This window comes from Rhododendron vialii, chromosome 9a (assembly GCF_030253575.1).
Source record: "Rhododendron vialii isolate Sample 1 chromosome 9a, ASM3025357v1".
NCBI lineage: Eukaryota > Viridiplantae > Streptophyta > Magnoliopsida > Ericales > Ericaceae > Rhododendron > Rhododendron vialii.
In genome coordinates, this window is record NC_080565.1 from 34,441,118 (window position 1) to 34,460,151 (window position 19,034).

Here is a 19,034-nt window from a genome sequence, read left to right on the forward strand (position 1 = left end):
GATAATGATTAGAATTCAATATCCAAAATCCTTAAATGAACGGGTCTATTTTTTACACTATTTATATATTAAAAAACATGATTAAAAAATCAAGAGCTCCAATTTTCAATCCGTTTGAACTAGTGCAAAGATTTTATTTTTCTGGTCATTTTATCCTAAATGGTTATAGTAAATTTTTGGCTCTAGGACTTTCAACGAGTGCCCTAAAAGAGCCCTATAACCAAAAATTGGAGGGCAGAACTGGGAAAAGCTCCTCTGGACCGAAAATGGAAAAATGCAAAAATGGGAAAAACTTCTTCTGGCCTCATTTTGCGTTCTATTTTCTTTAGTGAAAATCGCTGAATCTATTTTGCCAAAATCCATTTTTTGCGTTCTATTTTCTTTAGTGAAAATCGCTGAATCTATTTTGTCAAAATCCATTCTGGGAATGAGGTGCCAAACACCCATAATGCAGAAATGAGAATGGAAAAATGGGCCACCTACCAAACACCCCCAAAAATATAAGAGATTTAAGCGTAGGTGTATGAATACCAATGGAGAAAAGAGAAAGAAAAGGCAGAAAGCAGAAAGGGAAATATTGCGGATCAAAAAAAAAAAAAAAAGAAAGGGAAATATTGAATAAAATATAAATCCTGGAGATCTATTTTACTTTTGATATTCCCTTCTTGGAGTAACTATATATCTTTATACATATTTGTGTTCACTACTTAATTTAGTTTCTGCAATTTTTATTTATATTGCATTAGTTAGTTTATAGCAGTTTTTTTTTAAAAAAATTTTTACAAACAAGGTCATTCCGGTTAGTATATTAATACAAAAATAAAGTGCAAACAAAACATACAACAAAAACAACAAAATAAAACAAGAAAAGTCACTCAGTGGCGACAGAAGACATTTGTTTCACTAATAACAAGTATTTGTGTTTGTTCAATGCATGGGATTAAAAAAATCACATTAGTTTTTTCAGTCCGTGTATCGAACGGGCACAATGCTAGCTCATAAAAAAGATAGTTTAATTATTTTCCTATTCCGTATTCGATGAACGCCAGCATTAGTCTCATTCTATGCATTAAAAGAGATGTGTGTGGTGGAAATTAAAATGAATTTAGGGTATTACGTGACAGTACCCCAAAAGCATAGAATGATTTTTTTTCCCCCATATTCCCCTCTCTCTTATAAATAAATAAAAAATTCAAAATTCTAGAAATTTAAAATTAGAGTTCGGAAGCTTGTGGGAGTCAAACAAAAGAAATTGGTTGATGACTGATGGAAGAAAGTTGGTTGTGTAGCCAAGTTCGAACGAAACTGGTAGAGTCACGTCCTTTTTACCTGCATTTTAAAGGCACTACAGGACCACATTATCACACCATAGAACTCCACGGCCTATCAACCGACTTGTAGTCCAATAACATTTCCTCACCTCTTTCACATGATAAGTGATGGTTCGATTCTCGCAAGGAGCGCGAGCTCTTGGAGTAGCGGTTGATGCCCTCTGGGCTTACCCCATGCACCCATTTGCCGCTTAGTGTTACTTCTTTTCCATCCTGTTAGAAATAGGTTAGACATCTGTCGATTCATAAAGAAAAAGAAAGGAGATATTATATGTTCGTCTGATTATAAATCTCCTACCCGCCCTGCAGCATTTTCCCTACCATATTGTCTCGGGGTCTCTTTTTTCATTTCTCTTTGACTTGAAGTTTGAACTGTTTTCCTCATTCCTTTCGGGGGAAAAATCTCTGTTTTTCTCACTCGATCACTCTAAGCCAAAGGAGCCAAGGCGTAGCTGCCAAAAAAAATTCACTACTAACGATGACGAGTAGTATGCCAAATGAGCGACACGTGGCCGTCTTGCCATTCCCGTTCACCAGCCACCCCGGCTGCCTCCTCGGCCTCGTACGCCACCTCGCCGCCAAAGCCCCAGACGTCACTTTCTCCTTCTTCAGCACTCCTAAATCCATCGAAACCCTGTTCTCGCCAGCTAAAAAGGTGCCCGGCAACATAAAGCCGTACGTGGTGACGGACGGGGTGCCAAAGGGATACGTGTTCTCCGGAAACCCGGAGGAGCCGGTTAAGTTGTACCTGGCGGCGGTGGAGGAGGGGGAGAGCCTCAAGAGAGTTTTGAAGGCGGCCGAGGCGGAGACAGGGCGGAGGATTGGGTGCGTCATGTCGGATGCGTTTATGTGGTTTGCCAGCGGTTTGGCGGAGGAGATGGGGGTTCCGTGGGTTCCGTTAATGACCTCGGATGCTAGGTGTCTTTCGGCTCATTTTTACACTGACCTGATAAGGGAAACTATTGGAATCCATGGTAAGAGATTTTGGGTGCTATACTATTAGATGTGTTTATACTTGAGCTGCTGGGTAGGTCCGTTCCGATAAAGAAAATAAATAAGTATACTTATATTTTGGTTTAAAGGTGATGCATTGTAAGAAAATGACCTGTCTCGTAAAACAAAAAATAAGTACTTAAAAAATAAGAACTTTAACGGAACGGGGCTTCAGTAGATAAATATAAGGATATTGACAAGAACTCATACCTGTTTGCTAGTAGAGATCGGATATATTCATCTCCAAAATCTTATGTTGTGCTTCACGGGGGTCACGCACAATATATGATAGGAAAAATTCCGACTTTGTATTAAACGACTCAAATACAAATCATGAAAACCCTCTTTCAGACAAAGGTTCACACACTCTGCATGCCTTACCACTCTCTGTTCACACACTCTGCATTCCTTACCACTGATCTCTGTTCTTTCCACACCTTACACACTACATATACTCAACAATATATAGGGTTGCAAGAGGAAAGAAGACAGTTCGCGCTCTCAATTCTCACATCAAAAAATTTTAATGGTTTAGAGGTTTTTGAAAGACGCTTTTACCCTCAAGTTCGTGCTTTCGCATCTGTCTGTGCATTATGTGACGTAGATCCAAACTACTCGAAGGAGATAGAATGGCAGGGCATGTAAAAAGGTTCCATTTAAATGGAAAATAGAGTAGAAGGTCACAAACAAATATCATCCACACCCAAAAGATTTTATAAATTTTAAAATATACCATCTGCGAGCAGGAGTGGCTCTAGAATTTTTGTTCAATGGTAACAAAAATATATAAGGTGCTAATGATAAATGCTCTACGCAAAAAATAAACTCTAACTTGATGATATATATAAAAGTACAAATGAAAACAATACATATAGATTATACTCCGATGTTTTAAAAAAAACGTCAACATATAACCAGTATCTTACAATATCTCACGACGAGTCATCGTAATTTGAAAGCAAGCTTCATCATCCAAACTACTCCCTTCGTCCCATTTTTTTTGTCCTTTTTTTTTGGTAATCGTGTTACTTTTCAATCGCTTATATCTTTCAATATGGATCTCTAAAAATATACAATATGAATCTTGATTGATAGTTCTTGATTAGGTCTATAATACAAAATTTTTAAAATCATGAAAAACATTATAGATTGTAACATATAAGCATTTAAAGAATAACACGAATAACAAAATGGGACGGAGGAAGTACTTAATTAACATCATGTTCTTCTCAAAATTATCGTTCAATCATAGCTTTATTATTGGGCTGAGCTTATTTTGTTTAAGTGGGCTATTACTATTCAGTCACCCAAATATAATTGAATATTTCGTTAAGTTTTAGCTCCACACAAGTGACCCGGTGCCAACAGTACTAAGAAGACTAAATTTATTTGTACAAAAAATATTTTTTCAATGCATTTTTTTTGACCCAGAGGATTTGCTTGAACCCCTAATCTAATACATCCCTCCTTATATATATAGAGATTTGTTGGGTACAGGATGTGTACGGGGAAGCAAGTATCACAAAATCATCCTACATGTCTCAAACTTGATTGGGAACTTTTAAAATTCTACCATACCCGTTCCTATCCAGTAAAAAATCGATCGGGATGTGAGACTTGATCAAGTAATTCTGAATACTCTTCTAAACCACACATTTACGAGAAACTCAATTAATTCATTGTGAGCTCTACATATGCGAACAAAGTTGGAAGGAACTATTCAGGAGCTAGCTCCAAATAAGAATATTTGTTTTTGATTTAATTATATATCAGTATATGATGATAAAGAGGGGTCTCGTGGCACTGAATAAATTTTCCACAACACATTTGCGCCTCAATATTGACTTGACTCCCAGTCCCAGATATGGCCGGCAATGGTACTACGTGGTCCAAATAAAGCAACACATTCTTTGTACCAAAATAAGAAAATTAATTGACCCGTGATTACTGGCATATAGTTGTTGTACTGGGTCCATAAATTGACCCGTGACCTGGCAATATATAGTAATCCATAGGTAAAAGTACGTCAGGATCTTTGGCATCCGCACATGGTGTCTAGGTCTCTTTTGCATCACATACTAATGCGGGATTTAAGACGAAATTTGTGAATTCCGTCTCACTTTGTGATTGAAAAAGGGCGTGAAGCATCATATAACAGTACTTCAAAGCACTGAATAACCTCTGCAATTCACGACACCTACTCCATTACTCCCTAATAGAACAACTTTATTATTTATAGTATATCTCTCTCTAACAGCTAATAGGGATTATTTATACATTTAGCATGCCCCCTCTCTAATGAAGTACATACTCCCTAATAGAGCAACTCCATTAATCTGCCTACACGTGAGGGGTTTGTTCCGCCGCAAAAACTCCTATTTAAGTCAAATGCCAAATCTCTAACATTGGTGTTCCGATGTAGCAATTTGATATAGTATTCTTCTAATAAAAATCTCATTCAATTTCACGATTGTTTCTCTACATAGCAAAAGAATCCTGTTTTTCTACATTGGAGATTTGGAATGTAGAGGACGGTCTCTACGATTTGGGTACAAATATAGGTTTAGAATTGAAGATGCCTTACCCAAATCAAATTTTTGACCTAAATCTCTACCGGTGAAAAAAATGGTAAGGGCTGGTGATGCTATTAACAAAAGAAACAAACAATACATAGCGAGGTCAAACATAGGATCAAAATTCTCCTTAAGAATCAAAGACTTGGGTTTAACACATATGCTCATTTCGCCTGAGATAATTTGATTGACTAGTGACTACAGTACATAACATATTAATGTGCAATTAAATCAGACATTGCTGGGCGGGAAAACGAGGTCGTGAAATTCATCCCAGGATTTTCGGAGCTACGCCTCGGGGACTTGCCCAAGGAAATCCTGTTTGGAAACTTGGAATCTCCATTCGCAATCATGCTACAAAAAATGGGCCAGGCTCTAACCAAAGCAACTGCAGTTGCTGTCAACTCCTTTGAAGAACTGGATCCTGAAATCCACCAAGATCTCAACTCCAAGTTTAAAATGTTCCTCCATGTGGGACCGATCAATTCATTATCATCGTCGTCAAAGCCGCTCTCCTCGTACTCAGATGACTACGGATGCATTCCGTGGTTGGACAACCGCAAACCCGCCTCGGTCGCCTATATCGGTTTTGGAACATTAGTTACACCGCCACCGGTTGAGGTAGTGTAGCGAAATTTCCACCAAGCTTAATAAGAATGGTAACTTTTCTTTGGTCCTAATTAAATGTATTTCTATTTTTCAACAGATCGCGGCATTGGCTGAAGCACTAGAAGCTACCGGCACTCCATTTCTCTGGTCTCTCAAAGTTGACTTGCAAGAGTCTTTTCCGAAAGGATTCGTGGAGAGAACTACCAAGCTAGGAAAGATCGTATCGTGGGCACCTCAGGAGCAAGTTCTGGCACACAGTTCAGTAGGAGTACATGTAACTCACTGCGGGTCCAACTCGGTATTCGAGAGCATTATGGCAGGTGTGCCAGTAATTGGGAGGCCATTCTTCGCGAATCAATACCTAAACGCGTGGATGGTGGAAAGCGTGTGGAAAATTGGTGTGAGGGTGGAGGGTGGAGTTTTCACCAAAAGTGGCACAATGTCTGCCATTGAACTGGTTTTGTCTCGTGAAAAGGGGAAGGAATTGAGGGAGCAAATTGGGAAGTTCAAAGAGCTTATTCTGAAGGCTGTCGGACCAGAAGGGAGCTCAACTCAGAATATCAATACCTTGTTGGAGGTAGTGACAGGGTACGACCTTTAGAAGTAGTATGCTAATTCGAAGACCAGCGAAAACCTAATTCCAACGATTGCGTTGGATGTAATAAGAACATTTGTTGTGGGTCTTTGAGCGTGTAGAAATTCAAACACTTTTGTTTGGATGTAATAAGAACACTTGCTGTGTGTGTCTTTTGAGTGTGTAGAAATTCCAACAATTATGTTGGATGTAATAACACCATAGATTGTGTGTCTTTGAGTGTGGAGAAATTTTCCCCTTCCGAACACAACTTTTTGGCCAAGGTCCTCTGTATGCAGAATTTGACGAACCTCAATCTCGGTTTAACTTTTAACCTCGGAATTTCCCGAGAATCTTGAAGTACATGAATCGCAGACATAGTTCTAGCTAGGAGCAAAAAGTCTAGAATCGCAATTAAAATGCACAAACACCAATCCGGGGTGTGTGCTGTGCACAAGTGCACAGCATGCGTGTTGTGCACGATCCGAGTCGTCACAGCCCATTTGATCCTTAGAGTTCAACTACAAAATATCCATTCATCTTCTAAGTTTCAAAATCTGAATGCTTCCTCCACCTTCATCACCAGCAATATTTCCACCTTCTCATCCTTTAGGCCCTGTTTGATTGGGGGATTAAGGGTGGGATTGGACTATTAATCCCATCACCTCTCCTAATTCCATGTTTGTGTTGTTTTTAATCCTGGGACTATTAGTCCTGATCGGACTAATTATCCTTCAAGGTTGGGACAAAATAATCTTAAGGGGGTGTGTGGGACTATTAGTCCTGGGATTAAGGGGAGCTCCGTACTAGGGATTAAATTATCAAGATGCCCCTAGATAGCTTAGAAATAACACATTTGGCTACTCCATGTAATTAAAAAATTAATTTTGTCATACGTTTTTTTTTTTTTTTTTAATAGTCATACTTCTAGTTGAAATTAAAATCACAGATAGATTATGTGGTCAATTTTGAACCATGATGGAAGTATCCGCACATTGCGATAACCACAGGAGGTGAAAGTGGACTTTGCTCTATTTTGTTCCCAGAAGCCAGAACGATGAAATTAATGGAAATGGGAGATGCTCATGTTCCAATATCGTTGCCGGCCTGAAGAGTATCTTGTTGCCATCAGCTCTTACTAAAACCCAAATCCGGCATAAATAACCTATTCTTACACTTTGAAGACTGATTGCCTAACAACAAGCTACTCATAGAAACAGATTCGTTGTACAACAGTTTGATTTGAAGTTTGAACTGTTTTTTGTGAAGGAGTCCAGAGCTCCACCACTGCCACGTCACCAGTTGATTAGTTAGCCATTAGTTAGTTGACTATGGTTTAGTGGAGAGTAAGATGGTTTGTTATTGGTTGGTTAGGAGAAACTTAGGTATACCGGTGATACCAAGCCCCATGGTATCTCTTTCGGTCCGTTTCTCATTTTTCGGCTATTTTTCGATCACATTTGAATGATCGATTTCGTTCCTTTTGTAGAGTTCAGTGAAAACCTTGATTATGCCAATAAATTGTATTCATCGGACTTTATTTGATACATAATCGACACACGTAAAAATTGCGAAAAAAACCAAAACTGGGTTTTGATTCAGTGTATTTTTGGATTCAGTTTTGATTTTCTTTAATTTTCACGTGTGCCGATTATGTATGATGTAGAACACGTGGAGGCCCAATTCCATGATCAGCTGGACCGAGCCAAGCCCCGAAAGTCCAAACGGTGTTTAATTTCAGATTACCCAAATTGGCTAAATTCGGACGAGCTCGGAATAGGCCCAAACTTGGTGGGCTGACTTAATTTCGCGCTCCGGTCAATACTCATTAACCCTAAGTTGATGATCGATGGTGCTTTTCGGCCTAATTCCTTCGTATAGGCCTTCAATTGCGTTATTTTGCCGTTTTAGGAAAGATTTGTTTCATTAATAACTCTTAGACCGTATTTCCTTTTAAGTTGATTCTTTTTGGGAAAGTCTTATTTTTCTTTCCCGTTTTCAGTTTTAGGAAAAGCCCCAAATTATGGCACTTTTTATTTTCCAAGTTTATTTTTAGGGTTTCTAGGGTTTCAGCCTATTTAAGGGTTTGTAACCTAGAGTTTATGTAGCTTTTTGATTAATAATATTGCAGAGATTTTCTCTTTCTTTCTTGTGCGCAAGATTTGCTCGTTGCGACGAGTTGTTTATCTCGTTTGGATTAGTACGCTAACTAATCTCTCGTGAATTCCGCCGCGTCAATGTATCAAATAAAATCCGATGAACACAATTTTTGGCATGATTAAGATTCTTACCGAACTCTACAAAATGAACGAAATCGATCATCCAAATGTGATCGAAAAATGACCACAAATAAAAAACGAACCGAAAGAAATACCATGGGACTTGCGATCTCAGATACCTAAAAGTTTCTCGGTTGGTTAGATAGTGATTGAAAGCTGGACTTTATCTGTACCGGAGATTCCATTTGTATTTCATGATTAAGGGAAAAAGGATGAAAAAGGAATATACAGACAGAGTTTCTTTCTCTCTCTCTCTCTACATCTCGGGATTTTCTCTCTAGTTCTTGATTCGATTTTACTGTTCTTGATCAATTCCATTTCAATTGAGTAAATTCTTCAATTTTCCTCACTCAAGCGAAAGGAGCTAGGGCGTGGCCGCCAAAAAAATTCACTACTAAACAATGACTAGTAGTATGTCAAATGAGCGACACGTGGCCGTCTTGCCATTCCCGTTCACCAGCCACCCCGGCTGCCTCCTCGGCCTCGTACGCCACCTCGCCGCCAAAGCCCCAGACGTCACCTTCTCCTTCTTCAGCACACCTAAATCCATCGAAACCCTGTTCTCGCCAGCTAAAAAGGTGCCCGGCAACGTAAAGCCGTACGTGGCGCCGGACGGGGTGCCGGAGGGACACGTGCTCTCCGGAAACCCGGAGGAGCCGGTTAGGTTGTACCTGGCGGCGGCGGAGGAGGGGGAGAGCCTCAAGGGAGTTTTGAAGGCGGCTGAGGCGGAGACAGGGCGGAGGATCGGGTGCGTCATGTCGGATGCGTTTATGTGGTTTGCCGGCCGTTTGGCGGAGGAGATGGGGGTTCCGTGGGTTCCGTTAATGACGACGGATGCTAGGTGTCTCTCGGCTCATTTTTACACTGACCTGATAAGGGAAACTGTTGGAATCCATGGTAAGAGATTTTTGGTTTAAGACGAAATTTGGGAATTCCATCTCAATTTGTGATTGAAAAAGGGCGTGAAGCACCATATAATAGTACTTCAAAGCACCGAATAACCTCTGCAATTCACGGCACTTACTCCATTACTCTCTAATAGAACAACTTTATTATTTATATACCTCTTTCTAACAACTAATAGGGATTATTTATACCTTCAACACGTTACACACCCCCTCCTTAATAGAGCAACTCTATTAGTTTGGTTGCACGTGAGGAGACATGTTCCGCCACAAAAACTCATATTTAAGCCAAATGCCAAATCTCTAACATCGGTGTTCCGATGTAGCAATTTGATATAGTATCTTCTAATAAAAATCTCATTCAATTTCACGATTGTTTCTCTTCATAGCAAAAGAATTCGGTTTTTCAACATTGGGGTTAGGATTGAAGAGGACGATCTTTGCGATTTGGGTACAAATATGGGTTTAGAATTGGAGATGCCTTACCCAAATCTATGGGTGAAAAAAAAGGGTAAAGACTACTGATACTCTTAACAAAACAAACAACCAATACATAGGGAGGTCAACATATATGTGATCAAAATTCTCCTGAAGAATCAAAGATTTGGGTTTAACTCATTTGCTAATTTCGCCCGAGATAATTTGATTGACTAGTGACTACAGTACATAACATATTTTAATGTGCAAATCAGACATTGCTGGACGGGAAAACGAGGTCGTGAAATTCATCCCAGGATTTTCGGAGCTACGCCTCGGGGACTTGCCCAAGGAAATCCTGTTTGGAAACTTGGAATCTCCATTCGCAATCATGCTACAAAAAATGGGCCAGGCTCTAACCAAAGCAACTGCAGTTGCTGTCAACTCCTTTGAAGAACTGGATCCTGAAATCCACCAAGATCTCAACTCCAAGTTTAAAATGTTCCTCCATGTGGGACCGATCAATTCATTATCATCGTCGTCAAAGCCGTCCTCCTCGTACTCAGATGACTACGGATGCATTCCGTGGTTGGACAACCGCAAACCCGCCTCCGTCGCCTATATCGGCTTTGGAACAATAGTTACACCGCCACCGGTTGATGTAATGTAGCGAAATTTCCACTATGCTTAATAAGAATGGTAACTTTTCTCTGGTCCTAACTAAATGTATTTCTTTTTTTTCAACAGATTGCGGCATTGGCTGAAGCACTAGAAGCTACCGGCACTCCATTTCTCTGGTCTCTCAAAGTTGACTTGCAAGAGTTTTTTCCGAAAGGATTCGTGGAGAGAACTACCAAGCTAGGAAAGATCGTTTCGTGGGCACCTCAAGAGCAAGTTCTGGCACACAGTTCAGTAGGAGTACATGTAACTCACTGCGGGTCCAACTCGGTATTTGAGAGCATTGTGGCAGGTGTGCCACTAATTGGGAGGCCATTCTTCGCGAATCAATACCTAAATGCGTGGATGGTGGAAAGCGTGTGGAAAATTGGTGTGAGGGTGGAGGGTGGAGTTTTTACCAAAAGTGCCACAATGTCTGCCTTTGAACTGGTTTTGTCTCATGAAAAGGGGAAGGAATTGAGGGAGCAAATTGGGAAGTTCAAAGAGCTTATTCTGAAGGCTGTTGGACCAGAAGGGAGCTCAACTCAGAATATCAATACCTTGTTGGAGGTAGTGACAGGGTACGGTCTTTAGAAGTAGTATGCTAATTCGAAGACCAGCGAAAACCTAATTCCAACGATTGCATTGGATGTAATAAGAACATTTATTGTGTGTCTCTTTGAGCTTGTAGAAATTCAAAAACTTCTGCTTGGATGTAATAAGAACACTTGCTGTGTGTGTCTTTGGAGTGTGTAGAAATTCCAACAATTATGTTGGATGTAATAACACCATAGATTGTGTCTCTGAGTGTGGAGAAATTTTCCCCTTCCGAGCACAACATTTGGCCAAGGTCCTCTGAATGCAAAATTTGATGAACCTCTATAGGTTTAACTTTTAACCACGGAATTTAGCGAGAATCTTAAAGTACATGAATCGCAGACATAGTTCTAGGAACAAAAAGTCTAGAACCACAATTAAAATGCACAAACACCAATCCGGGGTGTGTGTTGTGCACTTGCGTGTTGTGCACGATCTGAGCCGCCACAGCACATTTGATGCTAGGAGTTCAACTACAACATATTCATTCATTTTCTAAGTTTCAAAATCTGAATGCTTCCTCCACCTTCATCACCAGCAATATTTCCACCTTCTCATCCTTTATAGCTATAATCTGCTGGTAAAGCCCAAGGGCCTGGAGTTGGGAAACTAGAGCTAGAAGCTTCAAGGTTCGGAGCGGGAGCGCTACAATGTTGTGAATTTCCAGTGGACATTTAGGTTATGGAAATTGTTGTTGGAGACGTAAAAGTGGACTGCTGCATTTGCTGGTGGTTCTTCATTGGCGACTTGGGCCGTAGAGCTTCTATGTCGGGAGTTGTCAAAACAAGATGAGGTGCTTCTGGTGGTGGATTCCGTCCTCCTGGCCAAACTTTCCCTTCTTCGTCAGCAAAGTTTCGGATATATGCCTGAAAATTTACCAACTTCCGGTTACGAGTGATGGTCAAAATTGCCAATCAACCAACCAAACATAACCATGTACCACAGGAAATTGTGCATTAAGGCTCAATTATGACTCAACCAAACTGAGCCTTATGTCTCAATCAATTTGGGATCGACTACAGAAGTCCTTTTTCTCCGTTGCTCTGTCAAGGGCAATATGTTCAATTTAATTAAATAAATTCATCCCATTTTACTTCAATATCTCTTATCAATTTTGTGTTCACATCCCCTTGGTAATTCCAAAAAGAAGAACACTACTGTGGCATCTAGTAGTCTTCATTGTAAGACCAAACCACCTTAGTCTATTCCTCTCCAACTTATCTTCGATTGATGCATGCATAAGTTACCCCTCATATTTCAATTAATCTTAACATCTTTATATCAAGCTACCAATTATTTACGTGTTGCTTCTTACTTGTGCAAAATATTCTTGCATTATTGTTCGTTGGCAGTATAGGTGCCTTATAAAATTTCCCTTCCAATTTGAAAGAATCCCTTAATTACACAGAACGAAAGCTCACTCTGAATAGCCATATCTGTGCTAAGTTTTCCTCACGTGTAAATTGTGTTTATTCCACCATTTTCTTCCTCTGGAAATTAATTCTTTCATGCAAGTAATTATGTTTCCACCGGCTGATACTGCTAAGGTTTGTTGAATGCATCCAAAACTTTTGGCATAAGAAACATCATTCTTGTTCTTCTTTCATGGAAAACTACAGGAGACATTTTTTCTATATTTTGTTCCCAGAAGCCAGAACGATGAAATGGAAATGGGAGATGTTCATGTTCCAATATCGTTGCCGGCCTGAAGAGTATCTTGTTGCCATCAGCTCTTAAACCCAAATCCGGCATAAATAACCTATTCCTACACTTCGAAGACTGATTGCCTAACAACTAAGCTACTCATAGAAACAGATTCACCGTACAACAGTTTCAGCAACTGTGGTTGATTTTCTCTTTTCCTAAATTTTGATTTTGTAGTAAAAGGGATGATCAAAGTCATACCTCAGTATTAAAATTTGACGAGGATAATCCTTTACCAACAGTCAACCAGCCAGACCGTATATTGTGGTCTTCACCAAAGAGCTCAAGCCTCCTGCGACCGAGAGCAAAATGCTCAACTATGCGATACATATCTTCAGGTTTTGCAGTTGAACCTGCAATTCCATTAGGAACAAGATTTCTGGGTTAATGCAACTTGCTAGATTGCTCACACAACAATGCTATGAGAAGGCATCTGAGAGGGAGTTCAGAACTTAATGAAGGCAAATTTTCCAGATCTTTCTAGAAACATAAAAATGTAGCAATGCTACACGCACAGCAAATGTGCACAGATTTTTTGTGGGGCCCACTACGGGTCCCACACAAATAATCCGAGCCGTTCATTAAATGTAAAACATTTTTTCAAGGGCCCCCGCAAAAAATCAGCTCAATCCGATACTCATAGATGCTTGATTCAATCATTTAACTTTTCATTCGAATCTCAGGCTAATGAAAAGTTAAATGATTGAATCAAACACTTATAGATATCGGATTGAGCTGATTTTTTGCGGGGGCCCTTGAAAAAATGTTTTACATTTAATGAACGGCTCGGATTATTTGTGTGGGACCCGTAGTGGGCCCCACAAAAAATCTGTGCACAAAATCTGTGCACATTTGCTGTGCATGTAGCATTACTGATAAAAATGTGTTGTATGGACTACTTAAAATGCATGAACTACTAGTGTCGGACATTTGACTCTTCATTAAGGGCATATGTCTCACATTTTTAGTTGGACATTCGTCAAGGAAGCATAATTAGTAACAAACTTTACTGCAGAGTGTAGACTACACAAAAGTTTTATGCATGAAATAATCTATAAGACCTTGTAAACACAATTTACCTTCAAAAGATCACAAATGTATACAAGAAACGGATATATTTTGTAGTGTACCGGTGTCCTTGACATGAGAGAGTTAGATGAGTTAGACAGTTGAACACAAACATAGTCCATGGAACATAGCGCACTAATTCCAAAAACACTATGTAACAAGAGACACTCATAAAACTTCAAAACTAGCAAGCACCAAGAAATGCGACTTCCCCATGCTGAGTTAAACCCCGATACTAGGGCCTCCTTTGAATTTTGAATTTTGCTTGCCTTCATGGAGCATGCATGGAGAGGAGAAAAGGAAAAAGTGTGTACATGTTTTGTGGGTGTTCGTGGGCTTTTATTTTCTACATCGAGAGAAATGCATTGCAAAATAGCAAGAGAGAAATGAAGGGTTACACAAACCATATGGAGGCTCCTCAGCTATAATCACATCAGTATCGATGTTGGCGTGGATTATATGACCATCAGGACCGCGTCGGACAGTTCCTTTTATGCCCATCAAGCAGTGTTCCTTCATCATGACACCAAGTTAACAAGAAGTTCAGGATACCAACATTATCATTCACATATCAAGTTAGCAACCAACAAACGAGCCAGAGATAAGAGAGTAGCCAAAGCAGTGGATGCAGAGAACAAACAAGCGACAAACCTTTGAGCGCTGAAACAAAGTATGAAAATCATGGCGCAACCCTGGAGTTGCATTAGTTTTGTTTGTCTTCACCCAACATATATCCTCACATCTACGAAATCCCCACTACATGAAAAACATAACACACTTAAAACCAAACATATACTCATTCTCAGATAGGCTTGTTCTAAAGGCTTCAAATTCATACCTTCTTCAAACATTGGCGGCCCAGCTCAAGGCCTACACCATCACCAACCCAGAGGAAGATAAAAGAAGGTGTGTCAGCAATTAGCTGTAAACATGGAGAATAGATTGTGACGTCTGACTGATCATGTCACGGTCAGGTGGCACTTTAAAGAGGTATGATATAAGTAGACTAGTCTCTGTACTTATAAGGGGGCCTGATTGCATCATATAATATAAATTGCAGCGTAAGCACAGGGGTACTCAAAATTGTAACATTAGGAGTATGAGCTCTAAACAAACAAAATTACCTCAATCTTCAGGTTCATTATTTCTTCAAATGTCCAGTACTCCATGTGGTCACTGACACCAGGAGCTCGATGAACATATTCCTCCCAAGGGGGGTCCACAAGAATGACGTCAAACTTAGTTCCGAAAAACTCTGGCGATAACACATGTTCACGGAGGTCGCACTTGTAATACATGGGAGAGGAAGCAGATTTGGCTACAATCTCGTCCTTTTTTTGTATAAGCTCCCTAAGCTTGGGATAATCCTCAACAACAGTAGTGAGCTCTAGTTCCCTTACGAAATTCTGGGGTCGCGTGCCAGAGTCAACAAAATTTTGGGAGTAGTCATTCTGCTCTCCTCTAGAAGGAGCTTTACCCGGAGGTCCACTAGTTCTAGCTGAAACCCAATTTCCATAGGCTTTATCTTGTGGCTGACCTTGTCCAATTTGTACCATAGCATCACCACCAGGAGTAGATACATTTGAGGGCACTCCACTCCCAGGCCCTGGTTGATTAAAATACATACCAGGATTTGGTGGGACCCCCATATTAGGAGAAAACCTTGCACCTGATGGTCCAGAAGGAAGACCTGGTGGAATAGCTAACATGTTCATCTCAACACCTTGAGCTCCGGGCCAAAAAAGAGGTGGTGAAAATTGTGGGATAAAAATACCGTGAGAAATTGGGGGACCCGGAGCAGGAGACATGCTAGGAGTTAATGGTAGTATTGGTCCAAGTGGTCCGAAAGGTGATCCTATTATAGGCATCGGGGTTCCAAACAGTTGGTTGTCTCTCCCTGTTGACCTACCCCTTCCTCCCCTTCCAACTCTACTCCCTTTAGCTCCTTGTGAAAATGGCCTACTGAAAGAAACCGGTGGCTGGTTCCCATGTGAAGTCTGTGAAACACTACTAGAACTATGGCCTCCACCAGTACGATTGGGCATAAAACCTTTATCGGTCAATTCTTTATCCAAATATCTATCATTTAAATCATTGCCGGATTGCCCAGACTTATACATATCAATATTTCCTGCTTTGTCCTCTTGCGGATAGGTCCACTCATTATTTGGTGTTGCCAATTTTGCATCAGATTGCAGAGCTGCTTTGGTGCTCCGAACAAAGGTGGATCTGGACTCCTCTCTTCCATAATCAAAGGGCTTGGTTTGGATCTCTATCACGTCATAATTATCATTTGAAATACCGTAATTTGTCGAGGTTTTGACAGCCTCAGTCCATCTCGCATCTTTTCTACCTCCAAAACGACCCTGAGGCCATTTATTGTCATTCCTATCACATCCATAAGCGATATCCACATCTTTCGTCTCTGCATAATTGCTGCTGGGTTGCCTTCTTTTCCAATTATCTTTAGAAGAATCTTCTTGGTTCCTCTTTCTCTCACTCGAGCTTTCATCTCTTCCTTTAGAGTTATCATCCCTCCCTCCATCATTTTCTAGTTCTTTTCGCTTAAATCCAAAACCTCTTTCGTAACCCACCTCATAGTTTTCTGATTCATGATGAAGCCTTCCACTCTTATCTGGGGTCCTAAAAAGGTGGTCTCCATCTCTTCTACTTTTGTCTCGGATGGTTTCCCTCCTCTCCGAATGCATAGAATCTCTGTCCGACTCCTTGTCAAGCTCCCTTTCATCTGGTCTATCATGTTTGCCTTTAGTCCTGCTCTGGGACTTGGACAAGTCATGATCTAATAACTTTGAATCGGCTATAATTCTCTCACTTTCATCAGCTTGACGTGGAGACCTCTCTCCACCAGCATGCTTATTCTCTTCTTCTCCATCTAGATACAAACTGCTCAATTTCTCCAACGAGCTCTCTTGTTGCTTCGTCATCTCCTTTGAACTCAATTCTACTATTGCTTCATAACCGTGTCCATCACTATTGACTTTGTTGGAGAGGGTTTCAACTTATCCCCAATACTTCTCCTCTTTCCACAATTATCTACTCCATCAATTTTGTCTCCATCCCCAGACTTTCTTGACTTACTTGACCTTAGCTTCCTCTCATCAGCCCCCTTCCACATTCCTCATGATCGATGGTTCTCTCACTCTTCAAACCTGAACCATGCCTCCACAAAAAAGACACTATTGCGAAGAAACAAAGTTTCTATTAGACTTCTGAGCTAAAGTGACTGGGTTACAATAAACAGCATCAAAGACAAAACACAAATAATGCTCCAGCAGCAGTTTACCCAAAAATTAAGTTCTAAGGACTAAGGAGCCAATTTTCATGGAGGCATCTCCAGCAAATGCACTTACCCTTTGAAATTTTATTGAATTAAATCCTTAAAACAGAAACTTTAACCTCTTGCCTACCCCCACCAACAATGCAGCTTGGAGTGCAATTCCAAGTACTTTTCTACCAAATTACTAAATGAAACCCACTAACCATATGCGTAATCATGCAAATATGGACAAATAAACAGATGTATGTAGAACCTCTTAAGCCTAAGAATATGAAATCAATAGATGGTTGCAATTGCCATTTATCTCCTAATACATCTTTTCAAGAAACGGCATAGATAAAGGATAAAACAAAAAAACTCACGCACTAAGATCCTAAAAACTGTAACCCAAACAAACCCAGAAACGGCATTCAAGTTAGCCATAGCACCAGGGGGGGAAAAATACTGGAATAACACATCCGTATTGCGAAACTAAAAGATTGATGAATCTGGTTCAGTTGTTCGTACCAGTAATTGGACGTTTCAACACATTAATCGAGAAGATTACAAGAGCAGGATATTCGAACAATGCTACGAGCTGAAGGAATCGGAGGAAAATGCTGTTTAGGTTTAGCCGGGAAGAGAGAGAGATGACCTGCTGAGAGAGATCGAGATGGCGTCTTCATTGTCGGCCCATGGAAAATAAGCTCCTTGAAAATTGGGCCTCGAAATGAAAAGGCCCATCTGAAGTGAACCCAACTGGTGTTATTGGGCCTTGTTCTTTTGTTGAAAAGTTAGGGTTCATTCCTATATGACTTTTTTTTTTTTTGTTGCCACGGCGATATACATCAGCGGGGGTTAGTGGGGGTGTTAGAGTTAGCACGGGGAAACCAGAAGCTATCCATAGCCCTGGTCCCCTAAAGGGTCTGCCCTCTGTGGGGCTCAAACCCAAGACCTTCCACAAAGAAGAGGTAATACTGACTAACTGCACTAAGCAGTGGTTGTCATTCCTATATGACTTAAAAGGCATATATATATATATATATACAGTCCGAATCTCCTAAGGGATCCCGCACGGTCTTACCGTGCGGGACTCCCCTTTTCCGATCAAATTGCGACGATCCGAGCCGTTCAAAGTGATCAGAACGTGATTTTAAAGATACCCGCGAGAAATCAGCAAAAAAAATGATCGGGAAGGGCTTGATCCGAACAATTTTTTATTGAACGGTTCAGTAAAAAACTGCTCGAATCAAGCCCTTCCCGATCATTTTTTTTGTTGATTTTTCGCGGGTACCCTTAAAATCACGCTCTGCACATTTTGAGCGGCTCGGATCGTCGCAATTTGATCGGAAAATAGGAGTCCCGCACGGCCTTACGGTGCGGGATCCCTCATTGGATCCTAAGTGTGTGTGTGTGTGTGTGTGTGTGTGTGTGTATATATATATAGAGAAATTTTCAAGTGAGGGATCCCTCATTTTAACAAAATGAGGGACTTTTATTTTCCGATCAAATTTTGAAAATTCGAACCATTCAATGTGTGCAGAACGTAATTTTAAGGGTCCCCGCGAGAAATCAGCAAAAAAAATGACCGGGAATGGTGTCATCCGAGCAATTTTTTTTGAACCGTTCAATGAAAACTACTCGGATGAAGCCCTTCCCGGTCATTTTTTTTTCTGATTTCTCACGGGGACCCTTAAAATCACGTTCTGATCACTTTAAGCGGCTCGGATCATCAACATTCAATCGAGAAGGGGAGTCCCTCATTTTATTAAAATGAGGGACCCCTCACCGGAACCTAACTATATATATATATATAGTCCGGATCCTATAAGGGATCACGCACGAGCTTACCGTGCGGGACTCCCCTTTTCGGTTCAGTAAAAAACTGCTCAAATCAAGCCCTTCCCGATCATTTTTTTTACTAATTTCTCACGAGTACCCTTAAAATCACGTTCTAAACACATTGAGCGGCTCGGATCGTCGCAATTCAATTGGGAAAGGAGAGTCCCGCACGGTAAGCCCGTGCGGGATCCCTCATTGGAAATTTCCT

General features: G+C 40.5%; 2 protein-coding genes and 1 pseudogene across 2 annotated transcripts; 2 read left to right on the forward strand and 1 right to left on the reverse strand.

Moving 5' to 3' along the window:
• The first annotated feature begins 1,636 nt into the window (after window positions 1–1,636).
• Window positions 1,637–6,315, forward strand: LOC131301011 (anthocyanidin 3-O-galactosyltransferase 3GT1-like). The gene is made up of 3 exons (XM_058327100.1): window positions 1,637–2,305; window positions 5,133–5,518; window positions 5,604–6,315. The coding sequence occupies exons 1-3, from the start codon at window positions 1,810–1,812 to the stop codon at window positions 6,105–6,107; spliced, it is 1,386 nt and encodes a 461-aa protein (XP_058183083.1). The 5' UTR covers window positions 1,637–1,809; the 3' UTR covers window positions 6,108–6,315.
• Window positions 6,316–8,517: 2,202 nt separating this feature from the next.
• Window positions 8,518–11,140, forward strand: LOC131301012 (anthocyanidin 3-O-galactosyltransferase 3GT1-like). The gene is made up of 3 exons (XM_058327101.1): window positions 8,518–9,256; window positions 9,957–10,342; window positions 10,429–11,140. The coding sequence occupies exons 1-3, from the start codon at window positions 8,761–8,763 to the stop codon at window positions 10,930–10,932; spliced, it is 1,386 nt and encodes a 461-aa protein (XP_058183084.1). The 5' UTR covers window positions 8,518–8,760; the 3' UTR covers window positions 10,933–11,140.
• Window positions 11,141–11,205: 65 nt separating this feature from the next.
• LOC131301004 (N6-adenosine-methyltransferase non-catalytic subunit MTB-like) lies at window positions 11,206–17,662 on the reverse strand (annotated as a pseudogene).
• Between the last annotated feature and the right edge of the window lie 1,372 nt (window positions 17,663–19,034).